Below are 14,884 nucleotides of genomic sequence, written 5' to 3'. Positions count from 1 at the left end.
CCAGAAACAGCTGGCAAATCAATTATTTCAAACAATTACTACCAAATGAATTCCATATATAGGATAAACATATCTGAAAATGATTTGGTTTACAATAAAGAAAAAAATGCATAGGGAAGTAAAATGACTGTATAAGAGACTTTAAAGCCATCTGTGTTCATTTGCTCTATGATTTCCATTCATTAGGAATACTAAATCCATTTTAGCTATTGCATGATAAGGATTCAAACATGCAGGTTTTGTCTGAATCTTTAGTCCTATCTTCTTTTTGAACATGTGCACTAAGGCGGCTGTAATTCACTTACTCTGAGCTGGTTACTTCTATTAGAAACACTTTCATGACAGAAGTTTCAGATCTGCTGTTACTAAGGGTTCAAAAGGTAGCTTCATGAGCTGAGGAAGTACATTTAGGTCCCATAGGCAGATTCTTTATTGGAAGATGCAAGTTATGCAGGCCTTTCATGAACATAAAATCTAAGGTACACCACTCAACACAGCGAACTGATCCAACTGAATCTAAACAATCTGGAGCAGAAATGCTCTGTCGCTGTCAGTACTAAATTTATAAAGTGATAATGTAATGTTTAAAGTGTTTTGATAAACTATATCCCTACACAATGAGTGGTATCAATTTTATGTTGATATCTACAAATCATTTATCTAAGTAATAATTATGGAGTCGGAGAAAGGTTTCATATATCGTGTAAGTGCCCAGCACCACAACACAGTGGTGTTATAATCATCAACCTTCCTCCTCCTCCTTGTGAACTTTTTTTTGGTTTTTAGAGAATTATAACTGTTGTGTTATCCCCAAAAAAACCTGTGGACTCTTCCGTGGCAATGTGGTGTTGTTAAATGCGTGTTCTGCAGTGACAATTCTATGAGACTCCAAAATGATGTGAATAAAGAGTAAAAAATCAGACTTCCCGGTAATGATTGGTGTGTCCGTCTTTTCAAGAGTGGTCCCGACATGAACGTTACATGTTTCAGACGATGAAGCCTTTCCTCAGGGGCTTGGATGACTGCTCAAACCAACCTCACGGAGTCCGAAACTCTTTTGTCAGCAATTCATGCTGTCCTGGTTGTCTCTGCCACGAGGCGATCTTCCTCTCTAGATCGCCGGGAAGAACATAGCCACAAAAGTTGTTGAGATCTAGGCAGAACCTCCAAATATTGATGGTAGGCCACCATAGCACTCAAGTGGACTCTAATCCAAAATTGGAGAAAGACTCAAGTATGGAAGAATAAGTGAAATGAGACAGAGGAATGGATTCTCATTCATTGTATTGCACTAAATAAAAACATTTTCCATTTTAAACTAAATGATTTTCTTGTAGGTTTTTTGATGTAAGAATCACTTCTTGAAGGTCTGAAGGCAGTCATCACTTGCACTAATTTTCTTTCAACATCCAAGCCAGAAACGGAAGACTGGATTGTAGAAGAGACCCTTTGTGCTGTGTAATCAGGTTTGGGAATATCTCCAAGCTGAGAGGTTGAACAATTTGCTAGGCGAATAGGGGGCCACATCAATTGGAGAATTTAATGCCTACATTAATGGCAGGGACTGCTTTTATCCAGGGAGTCAAACCACTAAATATTTTGGTCCATTTCCAGTTCAGATTCAGCTGCATCTGAAGGTGTTCTGATTTGTTTCCAGCTCAGACCGATAGAGATTCAGTAATTGGTTTGGCACACTAGTTCACATGAGAAAATTTAAATATGCAGCACATTAAAATGAACATTTGTAAAGGAGGGCAGTGAACGCTAACAAGTCTAAATCTGTTAGAACTAGCGTCAGCTATAATTACTATGAAGCATACATGAAACAAAACATGAATTCCAAGTACTTAATACATTTGAAATACTTATTTTATTTGTACATCCAAAATGTAAAGCCTTCCAAATATTGGTTTTATGTGCTCACTCCAATTTGTTCTGGTTATGGAGCTAGTGGGTATACCATAATGGATTTTTCAGTCAAGCCATCATTTTAAACCAGTGAACTGAATTTTTTTTGTAGATCAGTTCTGGTTAAGAATCCATAAGGATTTTGAAATAGTTCAGGATTGGTATAATTCGCTCGCTGCTTGTATTTATAAAAATTGAAATATTAAATACTGTAATACTGTTTCCATTAATAGGTAATTTAGGATGTTTTGCATAGTTTAAGATCAAGTCCCAAATTTAAAAAATTTAACTGAAAGTTATGCACCTATTAACATCTGTAAAAGCAGAGGGTTATTTCACCTAGGAAGTGAAACTACCCAACCAAATTCTTAATGCTGAATATTAGAAAGAGAAGAAAGAAATTAGTCTATCATTTTTCCATCTCATTTAAGCGCCATAAAATTTTAAGTGATTACAACCAGCACTTTTAATTATAAAAGGATAATTATGAAAGCTGGATGTTATTAATGAACAATTCTAACTATTAAGTGGTCTGCACGGCCCTGCATCCTTGTGACAGGTATAAATTTTCTAGTGGACAAGTGCTGGCTTTGTAAAGATTTAAACTAAGCTGGTAAATACTGCAGAAACGATGGTCACTGCATCAATGGAATTGAGATTGGTGGGGAGGAAAGTTAGAAGGCTCTGTGACTTGAACAAAAAAATAAAAAGCTTGCTTTTCATAAAGAAAGCAGCAAAATGCTAGATTCTACCTTCACCAAAGCCAGAACAATTAGAAACACTTATTTCCCTGTCTTTTTCTTCTGGAGGCTTGAGTTCATATCTATCATCATAATCAGGAGCGATAAAGAAAGATCCAAAGGTTAGAAGCAAGATGCAGAAGTAGAGCTGTGTGATAAGGACTGATGTAACAGTGGCTGTTGAAGGACAGGGCAGAGGTAGAGGCAGAACTTTAAAAGGCCCTAAAGTTAGAATAGTAGATCATTGGAACTGTATTGCACTGGTGAAGCAGTTTGAACAGTTGCAAGACTGAAATGTAAGGGGATTAAATAGTCATGACAGATTTATAGAACTGGAAAAGGGGGCTGGGGCAGATGGTGATACAGCATCAGAGGTTATGGCAGAAGTATGTGGTGGGGATGCTTACATTGTATTTGCCTGCAGTATGCCACAATAGCCTGATTTGCTAATCTATGAAACATATCTCATTGCTTTTAAAAAAATGGAGAGGGGGATAACAGGATGGTTAGGAAAACTATTAAAAACAGACTACAAAATAAAACACAAAATCCACATGTCCCCTACTATAAAGGAAGCCTTTTTTCAGATAAAAAGACAAAAACCATACAGTGAGACCAACTATAATCAGTGGTGGGCTTCACTACTTTTCAAGCAGGGGCCACTTTGAATCTAATGGGGCTGGAGCTAGACTGACAAAATTATCTCGCGCAGAGCTGCCAACCAATGACACCTTGTTCTCAGCAGTCTCTCTCTCTCTCAACATCCTCCTCCAACACACACACACACACACACACACCCCCTTGTCCCAACAAGTCTTACTCTCAAACTCCCCGCCCTGTTCTCTCAGTCTCTCTCAATTCCCCCCTCACCCTGTCCTCCCCAAAGACTGCAATGATGATCTAAGGGACTGTGAAGGTCCCTTTTCTAGAAGCCGTTCTGCTGTTTATTTCTCTCTCACATACACTTGACCTGTTTGGCTGTGGCTGCTACATCCTTTCTTGGCCATGCTGCTGGAAAAAGAACAGGGGCCATCAGCATGTGGTTTGCTACTTTCCCTGTGGCCCTTCATGCTCCTTTTTATCATTGCAGCAGATGATTATGTCAATGGCTTCTTTTTTTTGGTCCATGCAGGCCAATTAGAGACTGATTTGACTTGTGTTGGTCCATGATGCAGCCTTCGATAAAAGTAAAAACGTGACTGTAATCAGGAGCCATGTTTGTGATCCGCAGAAGTTGCCACTGCCTAATGGGCTTTACAATGAACTAGAGATGTGCAATTGTTTAAAACTGTATTTTGTTTAGTTTCCAATCGAACAAAAAAAGAGAAGCCAAACTTTCCTCATTTTAGAATGTACTAAAATGCAGAAATGAAACTAAAAAAACCTGAAACAATTTAGTAAGATAAACAAAAAAAGATTTTCCCATGCACATACCTAATATACACTCTTCAGATAACCTGAAAAATACAGTTCCATTGGCATGATTTTGTCTAGCATCTTTCATTACAATTAGTTTGTTCTGTAAAAGTAATATCTTATGAGTGCTGTAAGCAATAAGAAATTATTCAGTTGTATAAAGCATCTTATATCTAGGATTTCAAGAAGTGTAACAGTCATGTGCCTAAAGTAAAATACATTAATTCAACTCTTAAGGTGGATACTCATTTCACACACTGCATGACAGCTTCTGAAGTAAAGGAGAGAAAGAAAATGTGTATAGTATTACCCATTGTTGACTGGATAAGAAGTGGTAAGAGGTTGGCAAATCTTGTACAAGGTAAAAAAGAGGTATGGTTTTAACACCTAAGCATTCTTGTTTTCAGGCAATTTGTGCAAGTCCGTATTTAATTATTTTAAGAGCCTGTGCTCATCAGATGAAGGAAGAATGGAGGTGTCATCTCAAGGACTTAAAGAATTCTGGCCAGAAGTAAGTTCCAGCCTTCAGATAGACTACTGTATAAATATAATCCTACCATCTCCTCTCTCCTGGGCCCCACAAGGCAAGCTCTCTCATCTTAGCCTAAGAAATAACAGAAACAGATCTCCCAAGTTCAAGATAAAAGAGAGACTTTGATGGCTCCTCTCAGAGCCCAAGCATCCCTAGGCAACATACTAAACGTCAACTGGAAAAGAACTATATTTGCTGAAAGAATAAAAGAGTGAAAGTAAAGTTAAAGTCAATGAAACACCGAGAAGCATAGCCTTTAAGTTGAAAGCAGGCAACAGAGACAGGAAGGAAAAGAAAGGAGTTGAATGGGGAGAAGAGGGAAGGCAGATGCATAAAGTGGTGAGAGGTGGGGGAAGGGGGAGAAGAAAAAAACAGCAAAAGAAAAACAAACAGGTGAGGGGAGAGAAAGGGAAGGAAGACTGAAGGAAGCCAAAGACTGCAGAAACAAAACGTCTCCTGTATTGTACACAAAGCAAAGCTGACAAACAAAATAAAAATCAATAACTTCCCAAATTACCATTAGAAAAATCTCTGAAGGCAAAGGGGAAGAAACTATAGCTTTTAGAAAACAGCTTCCCCACCACCATTCACTTACCTTTCAACATTGTCTGTTTCAATCTCATCCAGGCTTCTACTGTCTATTAACTTCTGTCTGTAGCAGGAATTCTTTGAATAGGTGAAATGTTCCATTTTCTAATTTAAACAAAGCTGCTAGTGCTGCTCGTTCCTTTAGCTTTAGGATATTTAAAAATCAGGGAAATCGGAATGCCTTTTAATTTGAGGAGCAAGCTCCATTCCCAGCTTCCACTGCCTATTTCTTACTTTTCATTTATAGTTAAAATCTCATTCTCTCTTACATACATTCTTTGTATAAATCCTGGACCAACGAATACAAAGCGGTAAAGGAAAACACAACACACACAGCATTACTGACAGAAGTGTCTGTATTAAGACACTATTCTGTACTATGTAAGGAGAGAGAGATCATCAAGTACCAAGAAATGTAATTAGAATGTGGCCTAAATATAAAGAAAAAATGTCTACTTGCCTGATTATTTTATTTTATAAATAATAGGGGTGAGCATTCATTTGCAACGAAATAGGAAATAAAGACAATATTTCCTATTTCAATGCATTTTTGGGAGTGAACAAAACGAAAGGAAAACCCATGAAAGTTCGTGTGGTTTTCCTATTTTTTTTTTGGGGGGGGGGAGAAAGGGCACATTTATAAAAAAAACCAAAAAAAACCCAAACCAAACAAAACCCCAAACCCACTCCAACCCTTAAAGTTTAATTAACTTAATCTTAAAAAATGGCACGGGCCATCCATTGCTCCTACTATGTGACAGGGACCGACCAATGGCACAGGTAGCCCCTGTCACATGGTAAGGGCAAAGTGCCACTGGGACCCTTTTGATTACTGGCAGCTGACAGCCCAAGAGTGGGAAATCACTCCCAGGACCCCCGCTGGACCACCAGGGACGTTCAGCAAGTCTTGGGGTGGGGGGGGGGGGGGGTCGGGAGGGTTGTGGGTTTGTAGTTAATTACATTTGAAGGGTTGGGGTGGGTTTTTTCCCCCTGAAATTGGATGAAAAAAGTTTTCCGATCCGGGGAGTGGACTAAAATGGTCTGCCCCAGACCCGAAAACGAAACCCCAATGAAAAAAAAAGTGTAGGCACACCTCTAATAAATAATCTGCACTTCTACAAATGTGTTTGAGGCAGCTCACAGTAAAACGTGCACAAATCCAAAACTATCAAAATTATTACAACAGTAAAATTAAGACAAACATTATTCCATTAAACATAAAATCCTGTACTTAATTTAGATTAAAATTAAGATCATCTTGGTATGTTGCCAGTATATATTACACCATGCAAGCTTCAAAAAGAAGCTTTTTGGCACAATGCAAGTATTAAGAAGAGCACTAGCAGTATATCTGAGAGACTGAGATCATACCCAACATACCCTGGCTTAAGAATAAGTTTCATTCTCATCATTGTATATGCAAGACAAACCTAATGTAAATCCTGTACCTCTAGTTCTGTAAATATATACTCTGCATCCATAAAAACTCACCCCCCCCCCACTTCCAACAATGGGGCACAGCAGGATATTGCCCCCAGTACACCTCAAACAAAAAAATGTATGTGTCATCTAAGATACGATTCACACAAACCCCAACACTACCAGGCACATACAAAAAAATCATAAAAAATAAAAACCAGCATGTAGCAAACCTGCCATACCCATAACTCACAGGACTCCAACATGAACTTTATCTATGAAAAGGCAGCACACATTACACTGGGTCTAGAACACCAATACACTTCCTGCTGGGAAAACATAATGAAAAAGAACACTATAGATCCCTAGATGCTAGCAGAATACCTCAGCTCAGTCATCTACCTTATAAATGGCCTGTGACCGACGGCCCGCAAATGCGCAGTAGAGCGCAGCTCTACTGCGCATGTGCGGGCAAGGACGTTGGTCAGAAAAAAAAAATGGCGGTGGGGCCGCAGGAGCGGGAGGAGAAGCAGCGGCGCCGCGCGCGCGCGGTGCCGCTACTTCTCCTCCCGCTCCTGCCGGCAGATCTCGGGGGGGGCGCGGGAGTGACACCCCCCCCCGAGATCTGCCGGCAGATCTGGGGAGGAGAAGTAGCGGCACCGGCAGGAGCGGGAGGAGAAGTAGCACCGCTACTTCTCCTCCCCAGATCTGCCGGCAGATCTCGGGGGGGGGGGGGGGGTCACTCCCGCGCCCCCCCCCCCCCGAGATCTGCCGGCAGGAGCGGGAGGAGAAGTAGCGGCACCGCGCGCGCTCGGTGCCGCTACTTCTCCCCAGATCTGCCGGCAGATCTCGGGGGGGTCACTGCCGCGCGCGCGGGAGTGACCCCCCCCCCCGAGATCTGCCGGCAGGAGCGGGAGGAGTTAATGGAGCCGGGTGAGGGTTGCGGGAAGTCGCGCTTACGGCGCCGGGAGGAAATGGAGGTGGGTGAAGGGAGGGACTGAGTGGGAGGGAGGGAGAGGGGGACTGAGTGAGTGGGAGGGAGGGAGAGGGGGACTGAGTGAGTGGGAGGGAGGGAGAGGGGGGACTGAGTGGGAGGGAGTGAGGGAGAGGGGGGACTGAGTGAGAGGAGAGGGAGGGTGGGGAGGAGTGGGGGAGGGGGGTGGTGAAGAGTGAGGGGAGAGAGAATGAGGGGGAGGTGAGAGACAGAGGGATGTAGCCCGTTTTAACGGGCTTTACGGCTTGTACTTACATAACAGACACACCTTTGTGAAATATAAAATAGCTGACCACAAAATGTGCAGACAAACACAAATCCCAAGTAGTTCAGACTCTTTATGCTGTGCAAAACTGGAAAATTAGCAATAGAAATACATTTCTTCTCATGTTTAAGCTAAGATGGGCCTCAGCCACTATTCTTGGGGTGCGAGTATAGTTATTTGTTCTGTGGCACCTCCTACAAGAATACCACCAGGAGCTCAACAGCCCTAAGCTAACATCCCTGTCACAAAAAAAACCTCCCAGAACACACACAACAATGAAGGTTTGCCCCAACATAATACTATCTCCCCCCCTCCCCCAACAAGAAAAGCGACAAAGGCTTGCTGGCCCACTATAATGCAATCCACAAAAATAGCAGCAAGGCCCCTCTCTTCGCTTCCTTCAGCCTATCCTCTTTTCTCCTGCCCCTATCCCCCCCTTCCCTCTTGCTCTCCCCCCCTTGCTCCAGATCCCTCCTCTTCCTCCTTCAGCACTCCACCTGTCCCTCCTCTCCTCCCTGCGATTACTAATTCCCTGCCTGTCCTTCACTTCAGCCCTCTCTCTCCCCTCCCCACCCATTCTCTCTTCTCTCATCTTCAGGTCCCCTCCTCTCTGCAGGTCCCGCAGCAACAAAATTCTGAGCAAGCCCTGCAGCAGCGAAGGCAAGGTTCAGCAGGTCCTGCAGTGGCAGCAAAGATGAAGAGGGGCCTGCATGTGGTGATCCCTCCTTCTGTGAAGCTTACTCACAACAAAAGTTATGAGTCTTAGAATTTCTGCCATGAGCAAGCTGCACAGAAGGGGGAGGACTGCAGTGAGGCACAGAGCATTGGTAGGTGGGATGGGGGTTGGGGGAGGATTCACCTGCTTGCCGGTTCCAATGGTGAATCAAGAAACTGCTTTTCACACGGCTTGCCCTGGCCAAAGTTGGTGGGTGCCAAGGCTCCTTTGGCCCACCCTATTCAGATGATTATGTTTAAACCTTTGAATATATGACAGCATTATGAGAAGGCTCTAAGATAACCTAATTTCATGCTATTTTTAGAGGAATAGTATTTGCGGCACAGCATTATTCCAAGCACAATTCCCCCATTCTAGAATGCCATCGATTGCTCAAGAGTTCAGGTGAAGATATGCAATACTGTACATTTCCTCAGCCCAAGTTTTCAGCATTTCCTTTAGAGGTCACACAGATGCAAAAGCTCAGCTGACAATACCGATGAGGGTTAATTTTTGAACTGTACCATATCTGAAGCATTAATTTGATCAGGTGTGAAATTTTATATTTAAATATTTGAAAGTAGCCTGGCTCTTAGAACCTACTTGAAATAAACACAAAATATATATTTTTGACACTGGGGAATTGGAAAGCTCAGTTAAGAATCCTGTCTATACTATTTGTGCATAAACATGATAGCCATTATTAGTTCAGTTTTTGAACCTAGGTTCTTATTTGCATCTGATTGACTGCTAGGATATTTCTCTCGGAAAGTCATCTATTTTACCCACTTTTCCTGCCTCTACGCCCTCCAACTCTCCTGATCATCTATAGTAATGAACTCTCATGCAAATAACACCAAATTGGATAGCTTCTTTACAACAATTATGATAGACTGAACCATATTTAATCTACATAATCAGATTGCATTTCAGTGCAGCAGAAACACCTTTTCTTACTGTCCTGGGAACCATCAAAATCAGAACCCAATCACTTGCCTTCCTTGTAGCACTGTTTTAATATATGCAGACTGGGGAAGATGGTGTTTAAGAGATACAAAAGTGGCATACAGACAAAATGCACATCCACTTTAAAAATATTCAACTAAGTATAGAGGAGCTTAAAGAGAGAGGACTGAATTAAAATATAATTAGAAAGCTGTTTTATTAGCGTTTAACAAAAAAAAACAACAAATATTGGGATGCATTATTTGGCAAATTCTAAGTGCTATGTAATTGTGGTATGATTAGGGACAGGCAACAACTGTGGGTCTCACATCACATCAATCTAAAATGACCTTCGTTGATTACCTTGGTTTTTTAGTTTGTTTGTCAAGCTCTCATGTTTAGTTTTTAAAGCTTTGAAGGATCTGGACCCTGATTATCTGAGGAAAGGACTAACTTATTATGAACTACTGCATTTTTTTTAAGGTCTTCATGTTAAACTGGTCAGGACCTTCTGTTCTTCTGCTCAGTCTACTTCAAACTCTCTTAAAGAAGATTCACATGGATGGAAATCTACTGTTCTTCTGGTGTTTTGTAAAGACACTTTTTTAAAGATGACATTCAAAAGTTAAAACTGCTATTATGTTTTTACTATTTTATATTCTTCAACTGTTATGCTGAGTCTGTATGTTAACTGCATGTCCTGTACTTTGTTGTTTGTTCATTTATGGAAATGATTATTTTTGTATATCGCCTTGTGCTATGTGGAACAGACAATTAAAAATGGCAAATAAAAAAGCTAAAGAAACTTTTTATATGTATCTATGCTATGGCATCATCTTTACCATATATCTAACTGAAGTGAAGTGAAGCCTCTCCCTCATCTAAGCAAACAGTGAAGGCAATCAAGATGCAACAAGACAGCTGTTTGAACATCTAAAATAAGTTGTGTTGGCATTGTACATGATATCCATTTAAACTAAACACTAGAAGCTCTGTTCATGAATTACATATAAAAATGCATTAAATTTGTAAGGGAGGAAATACTGAGGGCTATCATTTAAGAGCTAAGCATGTATTTTAATTGAAATATACTCCTCCCACTACCCTTTTCTACAACCAATCTGAGGAGACAGTATGCTCAGGATCTTACCCCATCAGGCAGTGCTCGCCAGCACACTGCACTCACAAACTCATTTGTGTCGTCTTCCTTCCTGTCCTTGTCTAGAACACTTTTGACTGTGTCAAATTTGAAGGTGAGCAATGTCTTTGAGAGTCCCTTGTAGTACAGGTACAGAGAGTTGTTTTCACTTCCTAACAAAGAGAAAACAAGGCTCAACATGATAGACATACACCACCAGAAATCTCATTTTTCTAATATAGGAAAATAGAAACCAGTAAAATAGAACATTTGAAAAAGAAAAATTGCTTACTTGTAATGGGGGCTCTGATGACAGCAGTGCAACAAGCCATAGATGGGTCATGTGAGTTCATATTGTGCTGGCATGGAAAGTCTTTACAAAGTTTTCTAGGCATGTGCAGTGGTTCCTGGCACAGTACCGGACCTGCAGTTTTAAAGTTTACTAACCCTCTAATTAAAAACAAAACTAGTAGCAAACAACTCTCAACATAAAAGTAGGTGAGACCGGGAAGGCAGGCTGCACCTTTGTCCTCAGTGAACATCTGTTATAGGTAAGAAATGTAACTTGATTTGACAAGCAGGTACATCAAAGCCACACACACATATGACTCTTTAGGCTAAAGATTGCCTTCAAATATGAGAAGATGAAGCATGAACACTCAGCACATTTTCATGGAGGCCAAATGCTTTTCTTTTTTTTCCCTTCTATTTTATTTTATTTTATTTTTTTGAATGTAGAACAGAAAAGGAAGACAATTTAGAAATCACAAAATGGTCCATAGGAGAATGGAATTTGGCTCTATTTCAAGAACAGGCCTTGCATGACAGGCAATTCAAACTTGAATCCTGAGATGCTGTTTTTAGACAGTAGTACTGGTGAATGTGTGGGAAAGAACTTTGTAACAGCCTTGCAAATCTCTTGCAATTAATATTTCAGATATTAGCAACTACATGTCACCATGGCCCTGATAACATAGGTTATGACATGACTTTAAGATTAAACTTGCTAAGGAATGAAAAATGCAATCTGCTATTCAATTTGAGACAGAAAACCTACTACAAAGCCTGTACTGCTGAAATCAAAAGAAACAAAAAGCTGGGTAAAATTTCTAAGTGCTCTAATCTGTTCCAAATAGAAAGTGACAGCTCTCTTCAAAACTAGTGTACAGCATGAAGAGCAGCCTCTCCCATATGTGTATGGGCACAAGAGAAGAATGTCATCTAATATGACTGACAAAGGTAAAAGTCCAAGGCAGGAATTTGGGATGCATCCAGAGCATCACCACTGATTCTGCAAGCTGAAGTAATTGCCAGCAGAAAAGCGACCTTCCTAGGTATTGAGCACAGTCTAAAGACTCAAAAGGAGTTTCCTCATCTGTGTTAGAACTACAGAGTCCTATGACACTGCAGGTGGTTTTATAAGAGGCTTCAGTTGAAGCAAGTCCTGCATGAACTTGACAACTAAAGGCTGTTCAGAAATCAGATGCCCTCTATAAGATGGTGATATGGACCAACAGCACTAAGATGAATTTTGATGGAGTTGGTTTTAAGATCAGACCGTTGTAGCAGGAATTCGGGCAATTTTGTGTACAGCAAAAGAAAAGATCTAGGGATTTGCTCATATACCAGATGTCAAACATCCTTGATTTAAAATATCCTTGATCTTCTAGTAAACTCTCTTAAAAGCTGGGAACACTTGAGACCTCCTTTGACAATTTCAGACAGCTTATTGCTTCCCTCTCAACATTCAGGCCATAAGAACCACAGAATGTTAGGATGGTATATAGAACCTGGATTTTGAGTTAAGCTTGAATAACATTCTAGCCTGATGGGTTTCTTGATAGACATTTTCAGTAGGAGAGCCAAATCTGTCTCAAATAAAATGGAACTACGAGAATCAAGTATCCTCTGTGAGTTTTGCCCTGATTTTGGCTACCAGGGGTACTGCAAGATATGCATACACAAGACCTGTCCTCTGTGAAGGAAGGTGGTGTCTGCAGATACCCTTCCTTCAATTTGCTCTAGGATTAGAAGACCAGTATCTTCTTATTCAGGACTGTTGCAAACAAATCCCGTTTGGACAGTCCCCATCTGAAGAACGTTTGCCATCTCTTAATCCAAGTATCATTAATGGGGGTCCAGCAGATAATGACTAAATGCCTGCAAATCCAATGTCCTTTCCTAATAGGTAGGTAGTTGAGATTTATCCTAGAAAAGATCATCAAGCTCCACACCCTGATGGCTTCCTAACACAAGAGGCTTTTTTTTTTGTATTTAGTTTGAAATATAACAAACTGTGTTGGCCACTTGACTTCTGAAGGCCTTTAGAGCAGTGGTTCTCAACTAGGAATATGCGTAACCTTAGGCATATGTGGATGTCTGTCAGGGAGTCTACAAAATCATGAAATGACTTGGTTACTGTAAATAGGTCATTCACTCTCTCAGATAACAGAAAAACTAGGGGGCACACTCCATGAAGTTAGCAAGTATCTAATTTAAAACAAATAAGAAAATTCTCTCTCAGTGCATAGTTAAGCTCTGGAATTCATTGCCAGAAGATGTGGTTACAGCAGTTAGTGTAACTGGGTTTAAAAAAGGTTTGGATAAGTTCCCAGAAGAAAAATCCATAAACGTCAATTAATCAATAAGGAAAAGCACTTGTGACTTGGATTGGCCACTGTTGGAAACAGGATGCTGGGCTTGATGGACCCTTGGTCTGACCCAGTATGCAATATCTTATGTTCTCATAACCAGATTGCTGCTGCAGCATGTGAGAGGGAAGCCATAAGGGAGTGAAATTTCTCCTTCCTCTGAGGGAGAAAGCACAAATTTGCACTTCATCCCAGATAGTATGGAAGTAATTGGCTACATAGATCTGGTAGTCCACTATATGGGAAGATAGAATACAGCTCTTATAATTTTGCTTCCCGATAATGTGTAGAGACTAAGATTCATAGCCTGACAGCACAGATGCGTCTCCTAGGCTGCTTAGAACTTTTGAGAGTTGATTCAACCACTATGTTCTGGTGGGCTGAACAAATGCAGGAGCTGTTTGGACATAATACTTTGTGTTCACCTTCTGACAGGTAGCACAGAGAGTTGGGTGTTTCCTACAACCTCTTCTGTATGTCCTGCAGGAAAGGATAGACAGCAATTTCCATCAACTACTTTGGTTCACCCAGATACTTAAGGAGTAAAGGTATACTGGGGTCTTTTGAGACCTGCAAATCAAATGAAATTGCCTTAGCTAGTCTCTGTATAAAATGTGGGAAGGAAAATCTCCGGTAGGGAGTGATTTTCTATTAGCTGCAGAGATTTCTAAAGGGAGGTCTGGTGAAGGATCCTCTTCAGCCATGCTCTCAACAAATAAGTCAATCTCAGAGTCTACAGACGACTCAGATTCTGAAGCAACAGGTTGAGGTGGTGTGTGAAGATGGGTCACAGCATCAGTGCTACAGATGCAGATGGCGCAAACAGACTAGTAAATTTACTGAGAATCAAGGGGGTAATGGTTTTTAATGTGGCTACTAGTGCTGATGAGGCAGACTCCAATCGAAGTAGTTGGAGTCTGTGCAGATGACCGAAAAAAGTGTTGATGTACCCAACACCCATGGAATCTTTGACAAAAGAAGGCTTTTTCTGTGCATGCAGCTTGGTGCTCCTTAGGTAGCTGATTGCCTCTGAAATAAACTTGTCTGTTTTTGATCATTAGAGACAAGATAAAATATACCTTGAAGGGAACTGAACATCCATTAAGGACATGAGGAGGAACTACTCAAAGGCAGGTGCAATGGCTCTGACAAGAATAGTGCACAATGCATCTGAGCCTCCACTCAAGGATCTCCACTTACCCACTTTGACTCGCAAGTCAAATATTTTGAGGCCTTGTAATGACTTGAATGGGACTTGGTCCTGCTGTGGGCACTATCCTTGATCTGGGGCATCGAAGCCAAAAACTGAAGGCAACTAAGAAGGGAGAAACAAGAAAGCAGACTAAAAAGTATGCTTTGAAGAGCACAAAAAGCAGAAGAATAGCAGAAAAAGGCTGGTGACCCAAAATGATTGCAGTAACAGTTCAGTGGAATATTCTCCTCTGAAGGGAAAAATAAAAACTTGAGGAGCTTGGGTCCAGCAATGCACAGGGAACCACCATGCTATCCTGGCAAGGAGTTATTTTTATTTAATTTATTAAGAGTTCTTATAATCCACATCTTCCACAATGTT

The 14,884-nt window shown here is 40.9% G+C and overlaps 1 protein-coding gene across 2 annotated transcripts in view; it reads right to left on the bottom strand.

Moving 5' to 3' along the window:
- COP1 (COP1 E3 ubiquitin ligase) overlaps positions 1 to 14,884 on the bottom strand; it is a 440,422-nt gene that overhangs the window by 91,204 nt on the left and 334,334 nt on the right. For both annotated transcript variants that reach the window (XM_029618041.1, XM_029618042.1), the window contains exon 18: positions 10,673 to 10,833. In XM_029618041.1, the coding sequence (XP_029473901.1) occupies positions 10,673 to 10,833 (161 nt within the window). The remainder of the gene's footprint in view (positions 1 to 10,672; positions 10,834 to 14,884) is intronic.

The sequence above is a fragment of the Rhinatrema bivittatum genome, chromosome 10 (genome assembly GCF_901001135.1).
Source record: "Rhinatrema bivittatum chromosome 10, aRhiBiv1.1, whole genome shotgun sequence".
In the NCBI taxonomy this organism is placed as follows: Eukaryota; Metazoa; Chordata; class Amphibia; order Gymnophiona; family Rhinatrematidae; genus Rhinatrema; species Rhinatrema bivittatum.
The sequence above is the reverse complement of the archived record's forward strand: the minus strand, read 5'-3'. Positions and strand labels throughout refer to the sequence as shown.